The sequence below is a fragment of the Agelaius tricolor genome, unplaced genomic scaffold (assembly GCF_023055355.1).
Source record: "Agelaius tricolor isolate 1412-34295 unplaced genomic scaffold, bAgeTri1.0.p SCAF_17, whole genome shotgun sequence".
Classification (NCBI taxonomy): Eukaryota; Metazoa; Chordata; class Aves; order Passeriformes; family Icteridae; genus Agelaius; species Agelaius tricolor.
In genome coordinates this window covers 18,906,708-18,932,598 of record NW_027269277.1, presented here as the reverse complement: position 1 = coordinate 18,932,598, position 25,891 = coordinate 18,906,708, and the positions used below count along the sequence as shown (strand labels likewise).

Genomic DNA, 25,891 nt, shown 5'->3' with positions numbered 1-25,891 from the left:
GGGTGTACTGGGATAGAAAGCACCCCTTCCACAGCTTCCCAAAATGCTGAGCTGGAGCCCTGCAGTGAGGCCTGGATCCTGTGTCTGGAGACCCCCCAGTGCTTGCAGGGTGCACATGGCACACTGCTCCCAAACCTCACTGAATCATGGAATGCTTTGGCTTGGAAGGGACCTCAAAGCCCCTCCTGTTCCACCCCATGGGCAGGGACGCCTTCCACTGTCCCAGCTTGGTCCTTCCACTGTCCAGCCTGGCCCTGTTCACCTCCTGTACATCCCTGGAGTGCCCCCTGAGCCTTTTTGCTCCCTGGACATGCAGGGCCATTTCTGACCTGCTTTCATCCATTTTTCCTCTTATCTGTTTCTGGTAATTACACCCAAGCCACCCTTTTTCCTCTCTGGAGGTGTGTCTGGACCAGGGCTTCCCCCACGTTCCAAGGGCAGCACTGAAAGGAATTCCTTGGTCAATCCTCCTGAGCAAGTTCCCTCTGCAATCCCTGTAAGAGGGGAATGGAGGTTTTGGTTACTTTAACTCCACCTAGAAAAGCACTTGTAATCTCCTCTCCCTTCCCTCCCCTCCCTCTCCCTTCTCCAGGATAAGCAACAGAAGATCTCTCCTTATCTCTCCCAGTGCCAAAACCAATCTCAGGTCAGCAAAATGAGGAGCTGCAGCAAGGAAAAGCCAGGAAAGCAGAGAGAGGGAGATAAGGAGTTTGATGAGAGTGCTTCAGGGAACTCTTTGAAGTCGTGGGGAGCTCCTGTTGAGTGTTTTGACAGGGACAGACTGCACCTGCATTTGATCCTGGATGTTTGGAAGGAAAGTTTGATAATGGCAATTTTGCTTCACAGCCTCTGCTCGCTGACACACACAGAATACAGACTGAAGCCATAAAAATCCCTGAATGGTTTGGGTGGGAAGAGACCTCAAAACCCACCCAATGCCACCCCTGCCATGGCAGGGACACCTCCCACTGTCCCAGGCTGCTCCAGCCCCAGTGTCCAGCCTGGCCTTGGGCACTGCCAGGGATCCAGGGGCAGCCCCAGCTGCTCTGGGCACCTGTGCCAGGGCCTGCCCACCCTGCCAGGGAACAATTCCTGATTCCCAATATCCCATCCATCCCTGCCCTGTGTCCTGTCCCTCCCTCCCTTGTAAATTGTCTCTCTCCATGTTTCCAGTTGGCTCCTTCAGGCACTGCAAGGCCACACTGAGGTCACCCCAAAGCTTCTCCTCTCCAGGCTGCACCATCCCAATTCCCTCAGCCTTTCCTCCCAGCAGAGCTGCTCCATCCCCTGAGCATCCTGGTGCCTCCTCTGGACTCGCTCCAGCAGCTCCACACCCTCCCAGTGCTGAAGAGGTGGCACAAAAACACATCCAGGCAGGGCACAACAGAAGGATCTCATCACTGCCCCAAAATCCCAGGACAGGATATATGCCTGTTAGAGTTGGAAAACGAGAGGAGGAGGCTGGAGCAGGGCTGGAAGAGGCTGTGGATGGAGCAAGGCTCTGCTGTTGTGGCCAGGGATGGAGGCACAGCCAGGCTCCAGCACTCCCTGTTTGCCTGGGCTTGGGAAACAGCAGTGCTCAGAGCCAGAGGAACCTGGCAGCTCCCTGACTGCACTGGGAGAGCTTCCAGCCCAGGTGTGCACAGCCCTGCCCTTGGTACCACCTGAGCACTGCTCCCCAGCCAGGTGTGCACAGCCTGCCCTGGGTGCTGCTCCCCAGCCAGGTGTGCACAGCCTGCCCTGGGTGCTGCTCCCCAGCCCAGCAAAGCTCTGGCTCCCTCCCTGGGAGAGGGAACCCCTCACTGAACCCCTCTCTGGTCCAGCTGAGCTCAGTTTTCAGGGCCTTCTGCTCAGGGAGCCCCTTCAGCTCCCCCTGCCAGGACAGGGAGAGCAGTGACCCTGCCCTGCCCTGTGTCCAAGCACAGCCACAGCATTTTTGGGGTGGATTGGAGCTGCTGGGCTGGGAAATGCCACCTAGAGGCTGAAGTTGATGTGTGGGCAGTGAATTTGTAGAGAATTTTTAAAGTCTGATAGAAAGCTTTTGATTATAATAGTGTGAATTTTAACATCTGTATTGTCTCACCCTTCAAATGAGACTGAAAATGGAGTAAAAGTTTTTAAAATGCCTCTCAGCTGCCCCATCTCTAAGTCAGAAAAGGGCATAATCCAACAGGGATGTAGTGATTTACCTCTGGTTTGGCTTTGGGAAATCCTGGATCCTTCCCCTCCCCATGGGAGGGCAGGGCTGTCCCTGCCCCAGGGCTGAGCAGTGCCCAGCAGGGTGGTGGCAGCTGGTCCAAGCACCTGGCCAGTGTTTGCTGCAAGGTCAAGGTTAGTAAAACCAGCTGTTAACCAGCAAATCAAAGTTCCCAGGAAAAAAAAGCCCAATGTGTTTTTTTTTTTCCCAGAAAACAGCCAGAAATTCAAATAAAACCCATTTAATCAGACATTCAATCAGACTATAGCAGCACATTGAGGTTAAGGAGACTGTGGCTGCCCCTGGATCCCTGGAAGTGCCCAGGCCATGTTGGATGGGGCTTGGAGCAGCCTGGGACAGTGGAAGGTGTCCCTGGGGGTGGAATGGGATGAGCTCTAAGGTCCCTTCCCACCCAAACCATCCTGGGATTCCATAATTCTGTGACTGAGGCATTTCCCATCCTTCTGAAATTTGAAACACCAGAACTCCCAGGGATCCAGAATTTGCACAGGGCAAAACTCCAGCTCGAACCTAAACCCCTCATTTAAAACCAAACCAGAACTGAAGTGCTTAGAAAGATTACAGGGCAAAGAACATTTAACATACAAGTCAGAGGAAATAGCTTGGGGCCTGTTGCTTTGTATCCATTTCCTTGTGGAAAAGAGGTTTTTTCATGGACTAAGTGGTCAGAGCACCAAAAATCCCCGTGAGCAGCACTGACAGGGCAGGGAGGAGCAGCTTGGTGCTGCAGATCTTCCCAGCACTGCAGATCTGCAGAACAGTGCTGGGGCTGCTGCCAAAGATCTGTGCCCCAAAAGGGAATCATTTACATCCTGTTTGTGCTGAGAGTGGGATCTGCCCTCTCAGAGATGGGACACAAAGCTGCAACGTCAGCTCTGTGTGATTTACTTGGGTTCTTTTGGAACAGAAATAAATCCTGCATGGACAAAGGAATGAAGCCACAAGTGAACACACTCCTTGTGGGTTCCTTCTGCTGCCTCAGGGAGAAGCCAAACCACCCCCTGATCATGGAGGGAAAACCAGAAGAGCTGCAATGATTTAAGAGATGGTGGCAGAAATCCTTTCTGGCAGAGGGCTCTCTTGTGGAGAGCAAAGCCAAAGTGCAGAGGGGAGCCAGCCCCAGGAAGTGTTTGTGACCCAGCTCTGGGAAGGGATGGCTGCTGTCACCAGAGCAACAAAACACGGGACAAGGGTGGAGGGAAGGGAGCAGGAATGCTGGTGTGCCTGCTCAGGATTGAAGAGGGCACAGCAGGGTGTTTATTCACAGCCCAGAGAGTTCAGCAGCAGTTTCCAAACAAGAAGTCACATCCAAGAAACAAACTGTCAGCACAGCTCCCACATGGAATGGCGAGGAGGAGGAGGAGGAGCAGAGCCTTCAGGAAAACTCCTCTTTCCTGGGAACTGGTGCCCTGTGCTCCATGTTTAGCTGTCAGAAATGATGGCAAACAGGTGGGAGAGGCTCCAGGCAGGGTGTCAGGCCCTGGCCCGGCGCAGGCTGGGGTAGCTCTGCACAGTCCTGGCAATGGCCTCGTCCAGGCTGACCACGGGGCTGTAGCCCATGGCCCTCTTGGCCCTCTCACAGCTGTAGTAGTGGAAGGTGCCAGCCAGGGCCACCCTCATGGGTGTGAAGGTGGCCTTGATGGTCACCAGGGGCCTGAGCAGGGCCAGCAGCAGGGCCAGCAGCAGGGCCAGGTAATAGGCCAGCCAGTAGGGAATGTGGTACTTGGGAGGGTCGTAGTCCAGGCCGGTCAGGATGCGGGACATGAACGTCCAGAAGGGAATTGGTTCATCGTTGGTGATGTGAAAGGCCTGGAAGAGAGGCACAGGAGAAACCAGGGGTTAAAATTATGGTGGATTTCCCAGATTTGGCTCTGTGCTGGCCCCTCTCCTGCTCATGTGAGGACATGACACCCCTGGCCTGGGCCAGAGCACACACCATCCTGACAAACTGCTTTGCACTGCCCACCTCTGTGTGAAGAGGGGGGAATCCCTGCTTTTCCAAGGAAACCTGCTGCTTCCAGCACTCCAGAGGCCAGGATTCCTCATAAATGTCAACCAAACTGGCTGCCACAGCACAGAGCAGACAGGCTAAAACACCCCAGTGTGCCCAGAGCACAGCAGGACCAGGAAAAGCTGGAAAAGCTCCTCCTGTTCTGAACTGTGTCCCAAAAGCTGCTGTGTTTCCATGTGTGCCTCCTGGCTGCCCCCAGTTCTGCCTGGATTGCCCTTCCCAAGGAGTTTTACAGCAGGAAATTCCAGGATATCCATCCAGCTCAGCCCAGGTGGCTGCACTCAATGCTCACCACAGGTGGAATACCTGGAGCTTCTGGCCTCCAGGATGATGTGCAGGGCCCTCAGGAATCAGCATGGATCCCACAGCAGAGGCTGGGGATCCCTTCCCTCCCCTCCCTTCCCCTCCCTCCTCACCTTCCCACACAGGGGAGAGCCTTTGTGCAGCTTTTCTGCAGCCAGGATGTGCCCATGTACCACGTTCTCCACGTAGGTGAAATCCACCAAGTTCTTTCCATCCCTGCACACAGAAAAGGAATTTAGCCCCAAAGGCAAGCTGGGCTGAGCATCTTCCTTTGCCTTGTGGCAAAAGGAAGGACTTCCAGCAGAATAAATTCATCCCAAGTTTCCTCTTCTCTCACTCTCTGGTGCTGCAATTTCAGGCCATACTTTTTGTGTTTCATATTTAATAGGGATTTTAATTGCCAGAACCTCAAACACCACAAGTGGTATAAATTAACAGCAAGTAATCTGAGCTGTCTCATATTAATGGCACAGCTCTTTAACAGCTCAAGCCATGCCAGCTTTCCTCATGGATATTCCTCTGCCATTATGGACACTCACCCTGGCAGGGAGTGAGCCCCTGACATGGGATTTTTAAGGAAAAAAAACCTGGAAAGTGAAAAATAAAAGAAACAACACAACTGATTTCCTTTTGCTCCCTTCCAAAAGGGCTTTGTAGAGCCAGCACTGACTTTGGCCCAGCTCTGAAATGCCTGGGCCTTGCTCACCCAATGATGAACTTCATTTTGCCACTCCGAGCTGCCTGGATGAGGATGGGAACCAGCTGAGGGTCTCTGGGACCAAAGATTCCATGGGGACGGATTGCAGTGGTGAGGAAATTCTTGTCTGGGTCGTTTGCACTGAGCACCTCCTGTAGGGAAAGAGGAGAAGGAAATCAAGAAGGAAAACAGAGCTCAGCAATGCATCCCACGATGGAGTCTTAACTTCTTTTCTGCCAGGGTTGGGAATAAATGTGGGAGATGGCATTTCTTGTTGGGACTCAGATGCTTATTTAGGTTACAATCTCAAAAACCCTGAGTTCTACAGCACTTCACCCAAACAAACTAAAAATGGAGCCCCATCTCTCTCTCTACAAGGCCTTTTAAGGATAAACTGTCCAGTTAAGAAATGACACCTAAATTATTGTTACTTTTAACCCAATAACCAACCACCTGTGCCCTGCAATGGGGACTTTTTTATCCAATTACATAAAATCACTCACACCCATGGAGAAGAAGGTGGAGAAGAAGGAGCAGCCTCCACCCTAAAACCTCCATCTTGTTTTATATATATTGCTGTATTCTAAACCCTTAAACTCTAAGTCTTCCACCCTGTGATCTCACACACTTCTATTCAAACTCCACCCCCACAATCTCAGCTCTGTCATTCCCTTTTGGAAGCTTCTCCACAGCCTCAGGTCAATGCAGTGTTCTCCTGGGGGTGAGTGCCTGTGAGCACAGAAAGTCTCAAATTCTCAGCACCCAGGGTCCCAACATCCCACAATCATCACTGAAGGGGCTGGGGCTCCCCATCTCCTTGGGAAGAACAGTGGAAGAATTATTATCCCCTCCTGTCTTTCCAAGTGGCTCTTCCTTTGTTCCCATCTCTTTTCCCAATTCTCCTTGATAAGAAAACCAGACACAAATCAGTTTTTATGGTTGAGCACTTAATGAATTGACAAAGGAAGGGAAGGCTTTGCTTCTCTCTTTGAACACCCCAGAAGCCAGAGGAGCTTTCCAAGCCCCTCCACTCCAGGAACCCTGTGCAGGAGCTGGAGCAGAGAAGGACACTCAGGAATTCCATTTCTGTCCCTCCCAGCTGTACCCACCCCAGCCCTCCTGGATCTCTCTCAGGAGGGGTTGATCCCATCTCCCTGGAGCTCCAGCAGCACATTCAGCAGCTCTGGAGCAGATTTCATTCTCCTGGGAGTTCCTAAACAACGTGTTTTCATTTCCAGCAGCTGCTGGGATTTCTATGGAGGAGGCACAGAAAAAATCCTTTGAGTTTCCCCCAAAACAAAGCCATAATCAGCAGCACTGGGGCTACCCCTGATTGCTGCTCCTCAGCTTCCCCTTTATCAGTCACTGCAAAGTGCTGGGGAAGGAACAGATGTTTGCACAATTTAAATTAATGAAGCTCTTGTGGAGGAAATTCCTTCCAGCCTCTCACACTGTCAGCATCAGCACGGAAGGGACTCTCAATTCTTCTGGCACAAAAAGCACAGATACTTCCCCCAGCTGAATGCAAGCCATGGGAAAAGGATCCAAAAAGGTCTGCTGCCTTTGATTGAAAACATTGTTATCCCATATTTAAAGCACAGATGCTGCAGCAGTAAGAGCATGAGAAGAGCAGATATTGGTGCTGTGCAAGTGTCCAAAGCAGTGAACTCTCAGATGTTTTTTAACATGACTGTTTTCAGTAATGGCCTGTGCCCCTTAGCTCAGGGGCCTGTGCCCCTTAGCTCATGTTCCCACCTCTCCTCCTCACTCAGCGCCTTTTTCACATTCCCAACTCCAAATTCAGGCTGCAAATCAGGAAAAACAGCAGAGAGGACAAAAACCTCCCCTGACTGCTGTGAAACCAAGGCTGTGGCAGAGAACTGGGATTATCCTGTGGCTGCTCCATGGCAGTGACACTTGTGGCAGTTCTGGAACCACCTCTGCAGTGTCACACAGCATTTCATTCAACCTCTGTGGCAAGTCATGCCACAGATTGATTGTAGTCTCTTTTTATTAAGTAGATACATCCCAAAATAACAATTTAACCATTGGCAAATACCTTCTCCTGCAGGATCTTGGTCTCTGTGTAGTAATCAATAGGTTTTTGTGCATAGGGCAGATCTTCTGAGCCATTTTTTATGTCTGTGCCCTCAAAAACTACACTGGCACTGCTGGTTAACACCAATTTCTGCAAGAGATAGGGGAGAAAAGGGTTATTTAAAGCCTAAAATAAAAAGGTCATTATTTACAAAGGCTGAGTAAAGATAATAATGGTAATAATGATAATAATGGTAATAATGATAATATTTAACCAACTGATCCTACAGAAAATAACCTGAGTCTAATAGAAGATGAATAGAAACTGCAGGTGAGAGAACTCCTCCTTTTAATTCATTCTGTCCCATCATCTAATGCTACCTAAAGGAGATTAAAACATTCCAACAAACCCCCAAGGCAGTCAATCCGGGGGAAACATCTCCAGGAAAATCAGAGGCTTGGAACCCTTAACACACCCCCAGTGTTTTAAAGAAAGATTGCTCATCTTGGCAATAACAGATCACAGTGGATTAAATAAAAAAAGAAACCTTGGATGTTTTTGTTTGGTGACTTAAATGAAATAAATGAAATGAAAATAAATGAAATTAATATAATGAATAAATCTTAGATAAATGAAATAAATTAATTTAAATGAAAACTCGTGGGTTATCAAGGTAATTTAGGGAGAAAATTCAGTCTCCAATTCCAGGCTGGCTTCCTCAGGCTCTTCCTTTTGTGGGCAATTGCCTTTCTAAACCAAATGGCACTGAGATTATGGCACAAGTGTGTTCCTCCTCACTCCATGGTGGGGAACTCAGGGAGGGAATTGATGCCATGAATCTTCCCACTGCTGGAAAAGCCATCTCTGGGCTGTCCCCTGATGAAAGCAGGAAAGAAGCCACTTGTGAGGTGTTGTTCTCCCAGGGTGACTCCCAGGCAGGACAGATTTTAATGGAAGCTTTTCCATTGCAATCACAATGTGGTTTTCTGTGGCAAGCAGGGACTGAGTTTACCCAAAGCAGGAGACCAGAGTCTCTCTTCCACTGGTTTTCATGGACAAGTGGGAACTCAGTATCACAGAGCCCTTTGTCCCCCTCTCAGGCAAGGCTGGCCCTGGCCTGTGCTGCCAATGTTACAAAGTCCATCAGCCCCTCCTGGTCTCCAGGGCTTTTCCAGCTTTACCTGCACTCCAGCTTCTTTGCAGGCTTCAATGACTGCCTTGGTTCCCATAAAATTCACCTTGTAGAACAGCTGCCTGTTGTCACTGGAAGGGGCTGGGGAGGCACAGTGGAACACCACGGACACTCCTTGCAGGGCTGGCAGCAGAGCCTGCAGGAAACATGGGGGAGAAGGGAATGGAGCAACAGCCATGGTGGATATTGGGAAAAAATAACAGCAGGGAAATAAAGCAGGTTTTTTTCATGGAAACAGCTGCATTTCAAGTCATGTTCCTCCATAAAGGTGGGCAGCTGGATGGGATTAGCATCCAGGATCTCCACAATGTCCTGTCCTCAGCACACACCACATCCTCTCTTCTTCCCAGAGAAATCCTGGGAGCTTCTCCAGAGCTGGAGGCTGTCCAGGCTGCACTCCCTGCAATCCCCAGGTGCAGGTACAAGGCTCAGGACTCCCTGGAGTTGGGTCCCTGAGGAAGCAGCAGGTTTAAAGCTCCCCATGGCACTGGCTGAGTGCAGGTGACTGCCCCAAAGTCACCTCCCACATGGCTCACACAGGTCTTGGCCAAGGCTCCCACTCATTCCTGTTGGGAATATGAGTTGTGCCACTCTCATGGAGCAGAGAAGAGCTGGGAGAGCCCCCTGCAATTAGCCCAGGAGCTGTAATTACCCTGTAAATCTCTAACAGTAATGCAAGGCACCAGGCACAAAGCAGTCCTGCGTCACAGACACATTTTATGAAAAATCCTTTCCTTAGGATTTTTTCTCCTGAGAAGCTGAGAGGCCTCAGGAACAAAATGTAACCAATGGTTATCTGCTGCTGTGGGATGCAACAGGTGCATCTGGGATTGGGCTCATGTGGTTGTTTCTCATTAATGGCCAATCACAGTCAGCTGGCTCAGACTCTGTCCAAGACACAAACCTTTGTTATCATTCTTTCCTTTTCTATTCTTAGCCAGACTTCTGATGAAATCTTTTCTTCTATTCTTTTAGTATAGTTTTAATACAAAATTTATCATGAAATAATAAATCAAGCCTTCTAAACATGGAGTCAGATCCTCATCTCTTCCCTCATCCTCAGACCCCTGTGAACATGGTCACAGTCCTGCTCTTTCCAGCGGAATCCAGACATCAGACACCAGATCTGTTTCCTTCAGAGGCTTCCAAGCAAAAGTGCAAGGCCTGCATTTGCCCCTGTTCCTTCCTCACCTCCTTGTCACACAGGTCTCCCAGGAAGAAGGTCACCTGCTCACTCTCAAAGCTCTGCTGGATGTCGAAGACGTTGACGCTGTAGCCCTTGGCCAGCAGCTGCTCCACCATGTGCCGGCCCAGGAACCCCGAGCCCCCGATCACGGTGCAGCTCCTGCCAGCCTGCAGGGACAGGGACAGGGACAGGTCAGGACAGGGAGAACCTCCCTGACACACAGGCACACACACAGCACACCAGCCTGAGCTTCCCTGGGGCTCAGTGAGCTGCAATTCTGCTCAGCAGCTCCACCACAGGAATCTGAACTGGGAATCAAAGCTCTGCGCTGTCCCAGGGAGTTACGAGTGCAGGCACTCTGATTTTGGGGTTCTGGAAGGACTCTGCCTCATGCTCACAACCAAAGGCTCAGGGAGGAGGGAAGGAAAAGAAGATTGGTCCCCATGAACTCTGCTTGGATAGCAAAGCAAACAGAATTTGAAGGGAGCCTGCGAGATGGAGAGAGATGGTTTACAAGAGCACAGAGAGGCAGGACCCAGGGAATGGCTCCCACTGCCAGAGGGCAGGGATGGATGGGATATTGGGAATTGGGAATTGTTCCCTGGCAGGGTGGGCAGGGGCTGGGATGGAATTGTCCAGAGCAGCTGGGGCTGCCCCTGGATCCCTGGCAGTGCCCAAGGCCAGGCTGGACACTGGGGCTGGAGCAGCCTGGGACAGTGGGAGGTGTCCCTGCCATGGCAGGGGTGGCACTGGAGGGGCTTTAAGGTCCCTCCCAACCCAGAGCAGCCTGGGACTCTGGGATGATTCTGTGATTTGCCTCAGCCTCCTGCCACAGCTAACTAAGAGCATTAAAACCATCACCATGATCAGAACCTGTGACACTCAGAGCCAAGGAAGCAGCCAGGTAAAGGCAGAGGCTGTCCTTTTCAGCCATTAGTTCTTCCTTTCTTTTTCTTTAGGCTTTGTAAATCATTGATTGGAGTCACTAATTAACAGAGTTCAGGCTGGCCACTGGTCTGACTGGACTGAGACCAAAGACCTCACTGCCAGCACAGAACATCCAGGCCTGAGTCTGAGGGAGCTGTTACACAAAGAATGCTCTGTGCTGGCTGGAGAGTTTTACTCCTGGTTGTAACACAACCCCCACCTCTGCAGAGAGCTCTGAGGGAGTCACACAAAGACAGGGATTGTTCACAACTCTTGAAAGGCCACATCCTCAAAGGTTCTGCTGCCAAGTGTTGGGTGATCCACAAGAGAAATGTGAGGAGCTCCCTGAGTTACATCAAAGCTGCAGCAGGTATTTGGGATGGGCCATGCAGAGGAGAGTCTGATCAGGGTCTGGAGCTCCTGTGAGGAGCAGCTGGGAAGGGGCTGAGCCTGGAGAGGAGCTGGGCAGGGGCTGAGGCTGGAGAGGAGCTGGGAAGGGGCTCAGCCTGGAGCAAAGGAGGCTCAGGGGGCCCTTGTGGCTCTGCACAGCTCCTGCCAGGAGGGGACAGCCGGGGGGGTCAGGCTGTGCTCCAGGGAACAGGGACAGGAGCAGAGGGAACGGCCTCAGGCTGGGCCAGGGCAGGTCAGGGTGGCATTGGGGACATTCTTTCACTGAAAGAGGGGCCAAGCCCTGGCACAGCTGCCCAGGGAGGTTTGGAGTCCCCAGCCCTGGAAGTGTTCAGCCAATGAACAGATGTGGCATTGGAGAAGATGAGGGGATTCAGTCAGAGGGAGGATGGCTGCTGAGGGGACAGAAACTGTTTCAGCCTCTCCTCAAAGGCAGCCACTCCCTCCCACAGACATTTCCCTTCTCCCTGCACCCGTTCCCATTAGGTCCCTTCCACCCCACACCGTTTTGGCATTCCCTGATGGCTGTGCACTCTCCAGGAGCCAAGAGCACCCCAACTGCTCTGAGATGTGCCTGAAGTGAAGTTTTACTGCAGCAGAATGCTGCCCTCTGCCTCTGAGTCCCAGAGCACTGCAGAGGCTGCAAAGGAATCCCAGACTGGTTTGGGTTGAGAGGGATTTTAAAGTTTATTTTATTCCACCTTCCACAGGGACACTTCCAATATCCCAGGCTGCTCCAAACCCCATCCAACCAGGCCTTGGACACTTCCAGGTATCCAGGGCCACAATTATATATAATTTTATGATAAACTCTCTATAACTTGATATTGCACAGCATAATATTTATGGCAAGCCAAGCTACATGTCTATATTGATTTTAAGGTATGAATTCAACCTACCCAAATTATACCTTGGAAAATCATGTTTTACCCCCAGAATTATCATTAATGCAGGATCAGCCTCATGTCTTCCCTAGTGATGGGCAGAATATTTATGAATTTGTTTCTGCAAGACAAAACTTCCCCAAGCACCATTTGAGGCCCCAACTCACCGATCTGAGGCGTGTGGCCATGGCTCGGGTGAGGCACTGTCCACCAGAATCCTTGAAAAAAAGGGAGAATATTTTTTATTCCCAATAAAATAACACATCTCTAGTTACAGAAATCAAGCTTTGGAGCCATTATGATGAAGAACGATGAAGAGAGGGAGTTAATGCTCCCTGCTCTTCCAAACTAAATCAGCAACTACAGGTGCTGGCCTGGCTCTTTGGTACTGATTTTTCGGAAACTCCTTTGAAATTCCAAGGAAAAAGCCGAGAAGAGGCGGAGTCGATGCCTGTCCAGCTGGAGCACCGAGCTGGTTTAAAGCAGGGGCACAGGGTGACCCTCCTCTTCCACCCCCTGTCCCTCAGCATCTCATCCCTCTCCAGAATGCACTTGACGAACTGCTGCAGCTCCAGTTCCCCCTCAGCTCTTTCAGCCCACCCCTGAGCACCCCAACCTCCTCCCCTCGGCCTTTAGGGCCTCACCCACAGCCCCCAGCACCTGCTCCCGGGCTCCCGGCACGTTTCCACAGCTCCCAGCTCCCTCCCCACAGCCCCCAGGGCCCTTCCCCCTGCCCCCAGGTCCCTTCTCACGGATGCCAGGCCCTGTCCCGCGACCCCAACCCGTTCCTCGCCAGTCCCAGCACCTTTCCCGGCTGCCGGACCCTCCCGGACCCCTCTCGCCGCCGCCCTCAGGGAGCCCTGGACACGCCCCCTGCCCGCACTCCACCAGTCAGCGAAGCGCTTCCGCCCAGACCACGCCCCACTCGCCCTGGTCCCGCCTCTTTCCCTGGGGCGAGCATCGCGCCAGCCTGCTCCCGCTCGCTGATTGGTCTAACCCCCCTTCACTCCGGCCAATCGCGTTGAAGGAAGGAGGAGATTCTCCCACGAGCTCATTCACCTTTGGCTCCGCCGTCACGCCAGCCAATAGGAGCGCGCGTTACCATAGCAGCGGCGTGGGGGCGACAGCCAATGGGAGGGCACGATATTGAGGCTGCCAGGCGCGAAGCCGGCGGGATGGTGAGGGCGGGGAGCGGCTGTGAGGGGCTCAGCAGCGGTCAGGGGGCGGCGAAGGCGCTGAAGGGGCTGCGAGGGCACTGAGGGGGCTTGAGGAGACTCAGAAGCTGGGAGGGGGCTCCAGAAGTGTGAAGGGTCTCAGGGGCTTTGAGGAGGCTCATGGACAGGGAGGGGGCTCAGGGGCCGTGCGGGGGCTCAAGGTTTTGACAGGGGCTCAGGAGCACTGAGGGGGCTCAGGGGTTGTGAGGGGGCCTCAGGGACCATGATGGGGGCTCAGGGGCAGTGATGAGGGCTCAGGAGCACTGAGGGGGCTCAGGGACCATGGTGGGGCTCAGGGTTTTCACGAGGACTCAGGGGCTGTGAGAGGGCTCAGAGGCTGTGATGGGAGCCCAGGGTTTTGATGGGAGCTCAGGGGCCGTGATGGGGCTCAGGGGTACTGAGGGGGGCTCAGGGGCTGTGAGGAGGCTCAGGGGTCATGACGGGGTTCAGGGTTTTGCCGGGGGCTCAGGAGCACTGACGGGCTCAGGGTTTGTGAATGGGGCTCAGGGGCGGTGGCTGGGGCTCAGGGGCCATGACGGGGTTCAGGGTTTTGCCGGGGGCTCGGGGCAGTGAGGGGGCTCAGGAGCACTGACGGGCTCAGGGTCCATGATGGGGCTCTGAGGCTGTGACCGGGACTCAGGGTTTGTGAAGGGGGCTCAGGGGCCATGACGGGGCTCAGGGTTTTGCCGGGGGTTCAGGGGCAGTGCCAGGGCTGAGTCCCCGTTCCCTCCCGACCCCGCTGTTCCGTGCCGAGGCCTGCGGCTTTCAGAAGCCGTCGCTGGGAGCCGCGGCGCAGAGGAAGAAGGCGAATCCCAAGCTGGAGCTGCCGGAGGAGCAGCAGCGGGAGATCCGCGACGCTTTCGAGCTCTTCGACACCGACGGCAGCGGCAGCATCGATGTCAAAGAGCTGAAGGTCGGGGTTTCCCTGGGGCTGAAGGTCACTGAGGTTTTAAGGGAACAGGGCCATAAATGCTGAAATAACCTCAAAAAGCACTGGAGTTTCCTGGGTTTCCCCCTCCTCCCTCCAGCAGAACACCTGGTGGGCAAAAGGCGCCGTTTTCTCTTTAATTGCAGCTCTTTACTGCCTGATCCAGTGTGTTTAGGGCCAGGCTGCTCAAAATTCATGTATAATTCTGTGCTTTGTGTCCCAAATCCTTCTCTGTGCATAAAACATCAAAAAAAGGAGTTGTGCCCATTAAAAAGGTGGGGGGGGGGCATTCCCCTCTTGTTGAGGATTTTATGCTTCAATATTATTGTTGTGGTTGTTGTTGCTATTATCTGGCCCTTTATCAAAGGAAGAAAATGTTTTCCCAACAAGATTTTTATCACTAGAATGAAAAATAAACTTATTTAAATTCCCTGTGGTTGATCAGTTAAAGATGGTGAGAGTGTGTGTAGGAAATTCCTGGATTAGCTGGGGGACAATTCCAGAACAGGAATATTTCTATCCCTGTTTTCTGCATCCTGATGTGAGTGCAGAGCAGCTCACTCTCAGCCTGCCCCTGTTTTCTGGGAGAATTTTGGACACTTTTCCCCCCTCTCCTGTGGTTTTGGTGGCAATTTTGTAGGATTTGTAACTTATTTTGTCCTTCCAGGTGGCCATGAGGGCCCTAGGGTTTGAACCTAAGAAAGAAGAGATCAAGAAAATGATCTCTGACATCGATAAGGAAAGGACAGGAAAAATCAGCTTCAGTGACTTCCTGGCAGTGATGTCACAGAGAATGGTATGGATGTTTCACAGCTCCAAAGGGAATTTTGAAGGTGGATCAGGAGCCTTTGTCTCCTTTTGGGTTTATGGGGAGATTAAAGCACTATATATTTTAATCCTAACAATTAAATGTATAAAATTTGGGGTAATCCTTATCGTGGATTCTCTCATTTCTCAGGGAAAAATTAAAATCCTGATATCATTATCAGGTTTCTTTAACAAGCAGAGGTGAATTTTGTGTTGAAAAAAGGGAAAAAAAGTTTTTCTCACAGCTGGAAACCAGCTCAGGCCTGCAGGAAGCTTTTGGAGGGTTGATGTCTGGCATGGGGGTGTTCTCTTTCCTTGAATTCTAATTTACAGATTAAATCTCTGGTTTGAAAAATCTTTTCAAAATCCAGATATTTAATAGCAGAAGACCCTGATAGTGAAAGATATCTGGCTGGCAAGGACATAAAAAAATCCCTGAAATTCTGGAATTCTGGTTGTGTCTCTGTCTGAATTTTATGTGTACTTCCTGCTGGCTGGGCTCCTTTATTTGTCCTTTCAGTCTATCAGATCTTTTATAACTTTGAGTGTCACCTATAACACAACCACTCCTGTTTTACCTTAAATTTGTTCTTTCTTCCTTAAGGCTGAAAAAGATTCCAAAGAGGAGATTCTCAAAGCTTTCAAACTCTTTGATGATGATGAGACTGGAAAAATCTCTTTCCAAAACCTCAAACGTGTGGCCAAAGTGCTGGGGGAGAACCTCACTGATGAAGAGCTGCAGGTTTGGACCTGGTGCTTTTGGGGTCTTTGTGCTGGAGCTGGGAGGAAAATCCTCTCTGTGCTGGTAGGGAGGAATTCCTGGAACTGCAGGTTTGGACCTGGTGCTTTTGGGGTCTTTGTGCTGGAGCTGGGAGGAAAATCCTCTCTGTGCTGGTAGGGAGGAATTCCTGGAATCTGTGGGTTTTGAGGCTGAGGATGGGTTGAGCCCACATGGATGTAGGATTGGGATCATCCACTGCAGTTCTGTGCAGTAGCAGTGATGTGAAAGGAATGACTCTGCTCCAAGCACTTGGTTTCCCCCAGGACTTTCCCTATAATATTTCCTGCTCAGATTTCTCTATAAATACACCCAGCAAAACAGATTTCAGGAAATATTTTATCTGAGCTTGAGCCAACACTGTCCCCCTCCAGCACAGCTAAAGAGTGGCTGGAATTCTGCATGAATCCAGTGATTCCCAAGAGGCCCCAGACCTGAGTGCTGACCCCAAATCTCTTGCAGGAGATGATTGATGAGGCAGATCGGGATGGGGACGGGCAAGTGAGCGAGCAGGAGTTCCTGAGGATCATGAGGAAGACCGGCCTGTACTGAGCCCAGTGGGATTTATTCCTTGGCACTTGTGTACATCCCTTAGGGAATGGGAGCCTCACTTTTGTGGTGTCTTGATTTCTTTGGAGGCAGCAGAAATACAGGCCAGTTCTCTTGGAAGTGTTTTGTGTAGAATATTTTTACGTTTTAAAGGTGTTTGGGAGCAGTTTGCACCGCTCTGTTTACAGGCAGCAATGTGGTTGCTGGTTATAATGTTTACACTGCTTTAAATACACAAATCACATTTTTGGGACCAAATTCAGATCCTTTTCTGACTAAAAAAATGGGTCCAAACAATTCAGTTTGGTAAAGAGATGACTCAGAACCAGACAGTGTCAATCTATTGCTCATTGTAAATCTACTTTGGGTTTATGTCTTGGTTTGGGCCCTACAGTGAACTCTTTTTATGACATATTTGCAGGAACCACCTTTTTAGAACCTGTTTTATGGGATTATCCCTTCCCCCCCTTTTCTAGGGCATTCTTTAAACTCAAAATAAAAATAAACTGCTGCAATTTACCTTGTGTTCAGTTCACATGGCTAAGGAAAACTTTACAGAAGGAAATTCCCAGTGCTGCTGCTGAGGGCTCTGTGCTTGCAGGAATGCTCAGAGGCTGCAGATGGGATTGGATTTCAAATAAAATCTTATTTTTAAGCCATCAGAGTTGTGGAAAGAGTTTTGATCCCCACTTTGCCAAAAAAAGGTGTGGCCAGGCTGGAGAGGATCCAGAGGCCACAATGATCCAAAGCCTGGGAAGTTCCCATGTGAGGACAGGCTGAGAGAGCTGAGCCTTGGAAGAACTGGGATTTAGGGGACATCTTGTCACCATGTTTGGTATTTGAAAGGTGGCTACAAAGGAGGAGGAAACTCCCTTTTTATGAGGAATCATGGAAAGGACAAGGGATAATCTGTACAGGACACTTCTGGGCAAATTCTGAATGGGCACCATGGGACAATTTCTCACCATGAGGAAGTCAGCTGTTGGAAGTGGTGGATTCCCTGAGTTTGGGCTCTTTGGGATCCATCAGGACAGGCTGCTGGACATCTTCTCTAGACAGCATTTTTACCAAGAAAGGTTGGACCAGGTGAGCCTTGAGATCCTTCCAACCTGGAATTCTCTGGTCCTGTTAATGCAGGAGAAGAATTTCACCTCTTCCCACCAGAGCTGGCTGGTGACATGGGGCTGGTCCTGCTCTCACCAGTGTCACATTCCTGCTCCAGTCTGGCTTCTGACAAATCCCAGCAAAAGAAGGGGGGGGCTGGTGCTGGGGATTTCTTCCTGTATCATTCCCTCACCTGACCCAGAGCTTGTCCTGATCCCGAGGGAAAGGCAGAGACAGAAGCAGAGTTCAGAATTCAGTAGAAGCATCAGGTTTTATTTAGTAGCAGAGCTGGGTTCCTTCCTTTGGCCACAATTCAGTGCTCTGAGGGAGGGGTTGGGGAGCAGCTGACCCTGAGCCCTGGGGAGCCTGTGGCAGGGATAGGTGGGATTTTGGGATGGAATTCCTCCCTGTGAGGGTGGGCAGGCCCTGGCACAGGGTGCCCAGAGAAGCTGTGGCTGCCCTGGGATCCCTGGAAGTGTCCAAGGGCAGCTTGGAGCAGCCTGGGACAGTGGAAGGGGTCCCTGCCCATGGCAGGAGCCTGGCACAAGATGAGCTTTAAGGTCCCTCCCAAGCCCCCCATCCCACAGCAGCTCCAGCTCCTGGCAGGGAGTGACGTGTCCATGGCAGAACACACCACCTCCAGGATTGTCCCTCCTCAGCTGCCCCCAGAGCTCTGGGGCAGAGCCCCTGAGTGTCCCTGTAGCTGGTGCTGTGTGAGGGGCAGGGCAGGCTCCCCGGGGAGGAGCTGGGTGCCTGTGGGAGCTCAGGCCAGGCGCAGCACTTCCCTGACCATGCTGCCGATGCCGTCGTGCACCTGGTGGATGGGGGCGTTGCACATGAAGGCGCTGGTGCTCACCAGGAGGTTCCTGGCGTCCACGTGGGCCTCGGTGACCTGGCTGTTGATGTGCCTGCAGCCCAGCTCCTTCATGGCCTCAGCAGTCTTGGCATAAGGCCACCTGCAAGGGAACAGGGAAGGGAAACCTGGAGTGGGGTGTAGGAGCATTGGGGGGTAGCACAGTCGGGATGGATGGAGAGCAGGGATCTCTGCAGCCAGGTCTGGAACTTGGGGTTCATTGCAAAGGGCCTAGGGGCAGGGCCCTGCTGGGAACTGCCAGGCACAGCTCAGTGCAGGACTGAGAGAAGTAGAGAGAGGGGGGAGAGAGGATGAGAGGGGAAGAGAGTAAAAGCGTAAGTGAACGAGGTTCCCGTTACAATACAATAAATCATCTTCTGTGTTGAATATTCTGATTCTCACTAACCAATCTAGTACAAGATACAAATCCTATAGCATTTACACACAGCCTATAACAATCATTATATTCCCATACTGTGTTACATTTTAAACCCTAAAAACTCCTCTTTGGACCCCTTATGCCAAGCTAGTAGAATTTGCTCTAACCTTTGGAGCTGTCTGCAAGCAGAGGGTGTTGTTCCATCAAAAGGGGATCACCTTCAGCTGGCCCCACCATTATTTTCTAATTGTTCAGTAACTGAGGTATCTCAAAGCTTGCTTTTATTTCAATCTCACTTAAAGTTTCTATATTCTCAAAATCTTTTTTTAGACAATCATATTTATAAGGCTTTCCTGTTTCCTCTTCCCCAACAGTGGGGAATCTCCTTTATTGTAAATCAAAGGCGACTCTGACAAAGGGGAGACAGAACGATGCATCTGACTCCATCATCAGAAGGCTAATGAATTAATTTATTATACTATACTATGTACATTTCATCTAAATTGAATCTGCCCTGCACTCACTCTTGCTCACAACTGCACAGAACTGCCCTCATCTCTGATTCTCTCGTTACTGTCCCATGACAGTCTGACACACACACACCTGGCCCTGATAGGCCAAGGGAACAAAACATCCTCACTTTGGGTAAACAATCTCCATATTGCATTCTCCTATAGCACAACACAGGCACAGCAAGCAAGATAAGAATTGTGTTTTCCTTCTTTGCTTGTCTCACAGCTTCTCTCTGTTCAGAGGGCTTGTGAATACCACACTCCTTCACGCTGTGCTTGGGGAAGGGCCAGAGGGAAGATTCTGTGGTCACTGCACAAAACCTGCTCAGCAGGATCCAAATCTGCTTGAGGAGTTTCTCCAGGACTATACAACAAGATAACCTCCTGTTCAAATGAGTTAAACATCTGAAGTAAAGCCAAAATTAGACCTGAAGTTCCACTTTGGATGTTCCACTACCTAATTCTGCCCACTCCAGTGCTCATGTTAATAGGGGTCTGGGAAGATTTGGGTGAAAAGGGACCTCAAAGCCCACCCATTGCCACCCCTGCCATGCCCAGGGACACCTCCCACTGTCCCAGGCTGCTCCATGCTCTGTCCAGCCTGGCCTTGGACACTGCTAGGGATGGAGCAGCCACAGCTTCCCTGGGCAACAATTAGATTTAGGTTTAGGGTGGGTTTTTTCCAGCAGCTTCCTCCAAGTTAGTGAGAAAACTCCTTCCTAGCAAATCCTATCAACATTCCTTGCCTGCCCTTGGGAGAATCCAGTCAGCTGGATTCCCTGCAGGACTGAACCAGTTTCACTCTCTTCTCTTCCCACCTCAAGCCTTGGGTAACCATCCTGTTCCTGCCTTGGATCTGCTTAGCTTGGAGTCAGCAAAGGCTATTCCTACCCTGGCTCTGTGAGGCATCAGGGAGGTAAATAAGTAATTTAAAATAATAAATTACATTTAAATTAATTTAAAATAAAGTGTCTTATTCAAAGCCATCAGAGTTGTGGAAACAAGTCACAAAAATGCAAACAGATCAGGTGTTACATCATTCCTTCTGCTGTGCTGAGAAATTATAAAATTCCAGAGTTTCTACTTTTCCCTGTTCAGTCCCCAAAAGGGCTGGAAGTGCTGAAAGCCTCACTGAGGCAGCAGAGCTGAGTTCTCAGCAATAGCATTCAGCTCCTTGTGAGCTTCCAGCAGCTGGCCAGGATCCCTGGGGACTTTGGGGGACCCTGGTGTGAGTGTCACCAACCCCCCGGTCACTCACTGCTCACACTCCGTGTCGTGTCCCACGGTGACCTCACAGCCCGGGAAGATTTTGGCTGCCAGCACTGGGGAGATGCAGCACAGCCCGATGGGTTTGTGGGCAGCGTGGAATGCCCTCAGGACAGCCTCCACCTCTTTGGAGACACTGCAGTTCTTGCCCTGCGTGGCCCAAGTGCTCAGGTTTTTTGCCACCCCAAAGCCACCTGAAGAAAGAGAAACAGTTTAGCTGGAGATTATATCCAGGGCAGGATTTTTGCCAGGTGTGGCGTGGTGGAATGCTCAGGTGGATGGGGTGGTTGGCAGCATTTGTCTAGTGTCACACACATCTTTTATGAAAAATCTTTTCCTTAGGATTTTTTCTCCTGAGAAGCTGAGAAGCCTCAGGCACAAAATGTAACCAATGGTTATCTGCTGCTGTGGAATGCAACATGGGGAATCTGTGACTGTGTTCACAGGGGTCTGAGGATGAGGGAAGAGACGAGGATCTGACTCCATGTTTCAGAAGGCTGATTTATTATTTTATGATATATTTTATATTAAAACTATACTAAAAGAATAGAAGAAAGGATTTCATCAGAAGGCTAGCTAAGAATAGAAAAAGAAGAATGATTACAAAGGTTTGTGTCTCGGACAGAGAGTCTGAGCCAGCTGACTGTGATTGGCCATTAATGAGAAACAACCACATGAGCCCAATCCCAGATCCACCTGCCACATTCCACAGCAGCAGATAACCATTGGTTACATTTTGTTCCTGAGGCCTCTCAGCTTCTCAGGAGAAAAAATCCTAAGGAAAGGATTTTTCATAAAACATGTCTGTGACAGTCCAGAATCAAGAAAAGAACTAAAATTGGCTCTCCTTCCATGCCCTGCTCCAGCCTGTCCCTCTTCACCCCACAGCTCCCACGCCCTTCCAGACCTATGGAATGTGTAAGCTGTGGACAGGCAGACCCCAGACAGTCCTACCTGGGATGATGAGGGCATCCAGCCCCTTGACATCCAGCGTAGCCAGGTCCTTGATGTTGCCTCTGGCTATCCTGGCACTTTCCACCAGGACATTGCGCTGCTCCGCCGTGGGCTGCCCCTTCACGTGGTCCACCACGTGCATCTGGGGGATGTTGGGAGCATAAACCTCAGCCTGGAGTGAGGGGAGAGGGTGTTATCCTTCAGAAACGATGGAGAAACGTGGAAAAGCACAGGCAGTGAGTGGGAATGCTGAGGGGCTTTCTTGGGAAAGAGCTGGCATGGAGGAAGGAGGGAAGGGAGGAAGGAAACTTTCAGTGGTTTGTGCCCAGAACTGCTAGTCTGGGGGGCTGAAGAGTCCATCCATATCCCAATAAATCCCTCTTGCAGGGTGATCACCCAGAGAGCTGCTGTCCCACCCCATCTCCCACAGGACTTGGAGTTTCCTCTCCCTACCAACTTGCCCAAAGCCAGAGTGTTTTTCTGGAAAATGCTTTCCCCTCCTTTAGCACTTTCAAGCTCATATACAGAAATTAAGAGTGGAGGGTGGTGAACAGATTTTGGGACTGTCCCACCTGTGCAGCTCTGGGGCCCACAATTTAAGCAGGATTTAAACCTGGAAGGAAGGAATGTCCTGTGAGGAGCAGCCGACGACTTTGGAATTATCTAGGTGGGAGACAAAGAAGCTGAGAGGCAACCTCATGGCAGCTTCCCGTGAAGAGGGAGGTACTGAGCCCTGCTCCCTTGCAGCTGAAATATTCCATTCTACGCTGACCTAAGAAAAGGAGCGATTGAAATGACGCCCGAGTTTTCTCCACTAGAGGCCCCTGGCGATCCAGGGATGAGGGACGGAGGGAGGAACGGGCTCCGAGCCTGCTGGGCTGGGATATGGCAGGAGGGAAGGACTGCACCAGCTCCAGGAGAGGAATAGGCAAAATTACACGGAGTGGAGAAAACGTCTGGCCAAGTCTCATCCTGGAGCCAACAGCGAGGGCAGGGTTGGAATGGTTTGGGACTGGGGGGGCTGGCACGGGAAGGTCACCCCTGTGCCTCTGTGTTCCACACAGCAATTCCCATTCCCAGGGGAACGGCTCCCACCAGACCCGTGGGTGGTTCACAGCTGAGTGAGATGTTCCAGGGGCTTTCCTTCCCTCCTTCCACAGTCTCACGGAGCGGCTCTCCAGACTTCCAGAGCATCTGCACCTTTTTTACCACTCAGGTTTAACTCACGAACCCCTGTCTGTTCTCTCATCCCTGTAAGTGTCCCAGCCCAGGCTGGACAGGCTTTGGAGCAGCCTGGGATAGTGGAAGGTTTCCCTGCCCATGGCAGGAGATGGGAATGGATGAGCTTCAAAGTTCTTCCCAACCCAAACCATTCTGGGATTCTCTGATTCTATTTTCACTTCTACTCTTTGAATGTTTTAAAAATATGGATTTCAAACAGCCCAAACTGTCTTTTAAACAGAAGTAGCAGGAGAGAAAAGAGGATGTGAAGCCAGAAGCAAAGAGAGAAGGCATTCAGGAAAGTCTGTTGGGGATTTGGATGCAGAGCCCCACACCAATCCCTGTGTACAGCACAGCTGAGCAGGGAGCTCTCCACACCACTCCCAGTGACTGCAGGCACCGCTGCTGCTTGGCTTTTGGGGAGCTTGTGTCAGAGACAAGGAGGGAAGAGGATGAGGAGCAGAGCCGGGACAAGGAGCCCGGGCAGGACCCTGCCGGTGCCTCTTACCTGAGCCCCCTCCCGGCTGAGATGCACCAGCACCGCGGACGCCTCGTGGATCTCGCTGCCGTCGAACACCCCGCAGCCAGCCAGCACCACGGCCACCCGCTTGGCCATGGCGGCCCTGGAGCAGCGGAGTCCCCGGAGAGCCCCGGCCGCTGTGAGCGCCGCTCACTGCCCCAGCCCTTTATAGCGCCAGCCCTCCCCAGGAGCAGGTGGGGCCCCGAGGGCTGGCCTCAGTTTCTTACTGGCAGGGAGGTTTTATTTCCAGTCCCACAGGCAGGGCATATAAATATTATTTGTTTCCTCAACTGGCTGCTCCCTTACAGATCTTCCTCCCAGCACGTTGTCTGCAGAGCAGCCCCAGCTGACATGCCCTGCTCAACAGAGCAGCTGTGTTTTTCCTCCTCGGCTGTTGATTTTCCATTCTAGTTCAGTCTGAAGCACCAAAACCTTTGCACAGGAGATGGTATCAAAGGGAGCCAGGATTTCAGCCAGTGCATTCCCCTCTCTGACCCATTCTTTGAACCCTGCACTGCATAGGCTGCTTCAGACTTTTAACACCAACATTTGCTTTTTGGATCCTGAATGTTCCTTCCCTCAGATCCCATCTCTCAGAAGTGGATATTTTACACTTTGCTGCAGTTGTTTGCTGGCTTTTGCACTGTGAGTTTAGTAATTAATGAAGTTGTAGAGTTGGAAGGGACCTCACAATGTCCAACTCCTGGCCCTGCATGGGCACCCCAACAATCCCACCCTGTGCCTGAGAGCATTGTCCAAGCACTTCTTCATCTCTGGAATAATGGGATTCTTCATCAACAGCACCATCTCTCCATTTATTTAATTCCAGGGAGGTGGCACTGGGAATTGGAGGAGCCCTGAGCTCTGGAGGGGTCCCTGGAGCTGAATTCAGTGTCTAGAGCTCATTCGTTCCACCCTGGCTCTGCTCTCATGGAGATGATCCTGTACCTGCCTATTTCAGCCTGGCCCTGGTGAAATAACTGTGCCCTGTGGAGGCTGAGAGAATAAAAAACTCCCACAACATGGCTGCAGGGTGTTTTTCAGGGGTTATTTATAAGACATGTTCCTTGGGGCTCTGCCATTTCTGGGAGAGACATGAAGCACATCCTGTGGGTAATGAACTCGTGGCTTGGCAAGGTGTTCAGTCAGGGCAGGCCTGAGGAGGAGGCTCACTGCTGCTGCTTGGGACTTCATTTATGGCATGTTTCTCCCAAAATGAGGCATTTCAGGCACCCAGCTGCTACCTGAACAAGCAGGAACAAGAAATGTGTGACAGAGGCCTTGTAGTCCCACTAACCCAACCCAGACTGTGCCTCTCAGTTACATTTATTGCCCAAACCAGGAATTAAATTAAGATATGCATAAAAAACACCCAAAGCCTTTCCCCTGTTTTTGTTTTGCTATCTAAGGAATCCTAACTATGGTTTAAGGGTATATTATTTCCTCTTGCATGGAAAAACAACCGAGTGATGTTGCAACCTGAACAGGTAAATTCTCCTTCCTGCAGCTGCTTCAGGAGCAGTCCTGCTAGCCATGGAACAAAGGTAGCCAGAGGCTGAGGATTCCCACAGCCTGCCTGCTGCAAACCACATCAGTCACCCCTGCCTGGTGTAAACTGGCTGGGCTGGTTCCCCTCACAGGGGGAATTGGTGCAACTGGACCAGCCAGGCTTGTTTCCTCCCCTTGGGAAAACATCTGTCACAACAGACATGTCAGCCCTTAATATCTCTCTGCAAGGGAGAGATGAATGATAAATGACATTTCTCAGCTGGGTTATTCCAGCCTGGATGGCCTTGTCTGTACACATTTGTTGTGGGCTTTGGTAATAACAAGTGGCTTTAATCTGCATTAAGGTTCTAGTGAGGAGGGGTGGGAAGGGACCCTCTTTGTGCAGGGTGAGCACAGATAGAGATGCCAGGAAAGTTTGGGAGCAGTGAAGGGGATCCAGCTGGATCCAGCTGCCATTGTGCTGCAGCTGGCTCCGGGCAGGAGGAGCAGGGGCCTGATGAGCAGAGGGCCTGATGCTCTGGGGTTCTTCTGGATGCTGTCCCAGCTCCAGCACCCCTTGGATGATCCCACAGGCCTGACTGTGAGCTCAGTCAGTGCAGCTCCCAGCCCATTCCCAGCAGCTTTCCTGTCCTCCTGCCCTGGTTGTGGAACAGGATTTATGGGGAATCACAGAGCAGGATCTGCCGAGGGGAGCATCAGAGGAGCTCTGCAGAGCCATCCCTGGGCAGCCCAAGAGTATCAGTGCAAAGCTCTGCATGCTGTTCTGCACTTTTTACCTTGTCAGGAGAGTGGGATTTGCTTTAACTGGAGCTGAGTCCCCCAGGGGAGCAGTCCCTACACTGCTCCATCCCCACAAACAACACAACAGAGGAACCAAGCTCTGTCAGCTCTCACAGAATATGACAATCCCCACCTGAGCCATGACTTGACATGATCCCCAGGCCAGTGCTTTCTGCAGCCTTCCCTCCATCCATAAACACCTTTGTGCCCTGACCACGCATTCCCCATGAGGAGCAGCAGGAAGCTTCCCACAGGTCCTTCATGTCCCCTTTGGGACACAATCCTGGCAGTGTTGGACACTCACTCCTGACCTGGAAAGCCAGCGAGGCTCCCCATGGCTGGAGGAGCTGGATGTGGAGTGGCAGACGGACAGAAGTCACCTTTAAGGGAATGGCACTGAGTCTGCCCTGGGTTTGCCCAGCTCAGGGGGCTGGTGCCAGGCATTCAGAGCTGAGACAGGGACAAACAGCAGGCCCGTGGCCAGTGTGAGGAGAAACAAGTGGTCCCCAAGGAGCTGCTGGGCTTGCAGAGGGCTTGTTTGCTCCATCAAGGTGGATGCTTGCAACAACCTTCATTTTAACCAGTGTAATTTCCTCACTGGCAGGAGCAAAAAAAGGTAGCAACAGCAATAAACTCTCAGCCTTATTTTTCAA

At 51.3% G+C, this 25,891-nt stretch overlaps 3 protein-coding genes across 5 annotated transcripts; 1 reads left to right on the top strand and 2 right to left on the bottom strand.

Annotated features, from left to right (window-relative positions):
- Window positions 1–2,422: 2,422 nt before the first annotated feature.
- NSDHL (NAD(P) dependent 3-beta-hydroxysteroid dehydrogenase NSDHL) lies at window positions 2,423–12,764 on the bottom strand. 3 transcript variants are annotated; one of them, XM_071442795.1, is made up of 8 exons: window positions 12,670–12,764; window positions 12,032–12,082; window positions 9,651–9,812; window positions 8,449–8,595; window positions 7,289–7,417; window positions 5,239–5,381; window positions 4,646–4,748; window positions 2,423–4,027 (listed from the first exon to the last, which is right to left on the bottom strand). In XM_071442795.1, the coding sequence occupies exons 2-8, from the start codon at window positions 12,050–12,052 to the stop codon at window positions 3,692–3,694; spliced, it is 1,041 nt and encodes a 346-aa protein (XP_071298896.1). In that variant the 5' UTR covers window positions 12,053–12,082; window positions 12,670–12,764; the 3' UTR covers window positions 2,423–3,691. The 3 variants fall into 3 exon arrangements, with proteins under 3 accessions (XP_071298896.1, XP_071298898.1, XP_071298897.1); XM_071442797.1 differs by having other exon boundaries at window positions 12,647–12,721; XM_071442796.1 differs by having other exon boundaries at window positions 12,617–12,700.
- Window positions 12,765–12,954: 190 nt separating this feature from the next.
- Window positions 12,955–16,260, top strand: LOC139597441 (centrin-2-like). The gene is made up of 5 exons (XM_071442794.1): window positions 12,955–13,042; window positions 13,833–13,991; window positions 14,674–14,802; window positions 15,418–15,555; window positions 16,054–16,260. The coding sequence occupies exons 1-5, from the start codon at window positions 12,995–12,997 to the stop codon at window positions 16,141–16,143; spliced, it is 564 nt and encodes a 187-aa protein (XP_071298895.1). The 5' UTR covers window positions 12,955–12,994; the 3' UTR covers window positions 16,144–16,260.
- A 1,197-nt stretch (window positions 16,261–17,457) lies between these two features.
- Window positions 17,458–23,231, bottom strand: LOC139597440 (putative glutamine amidotransferase-like class 1 domain-containing protein 3B, mitochondrial). The gene is made up of 4 exons (XM_071442792.1): window positions 22,938–23,231; window positions 21,209–21,380; window positions 20,247–20,448; window positions 17,458–18,200 (listed from the first exon to the last, which is right to left on the bottom strand). Exons 1-4 carry the CDS (start codon window positions 23,043–23,045, stop codon window positions 18,008–18,010), a joined length of 675 nt encoding a protein of 224 aa, XP_071298893.1. The 5' UTR covers window positions 23,046–23,231; the 3' UTR covers window positions 17,458–18,007.
- Between the last annotated feature and the right edge of the window lie 2,660 nt (window positions 23,232–25,891).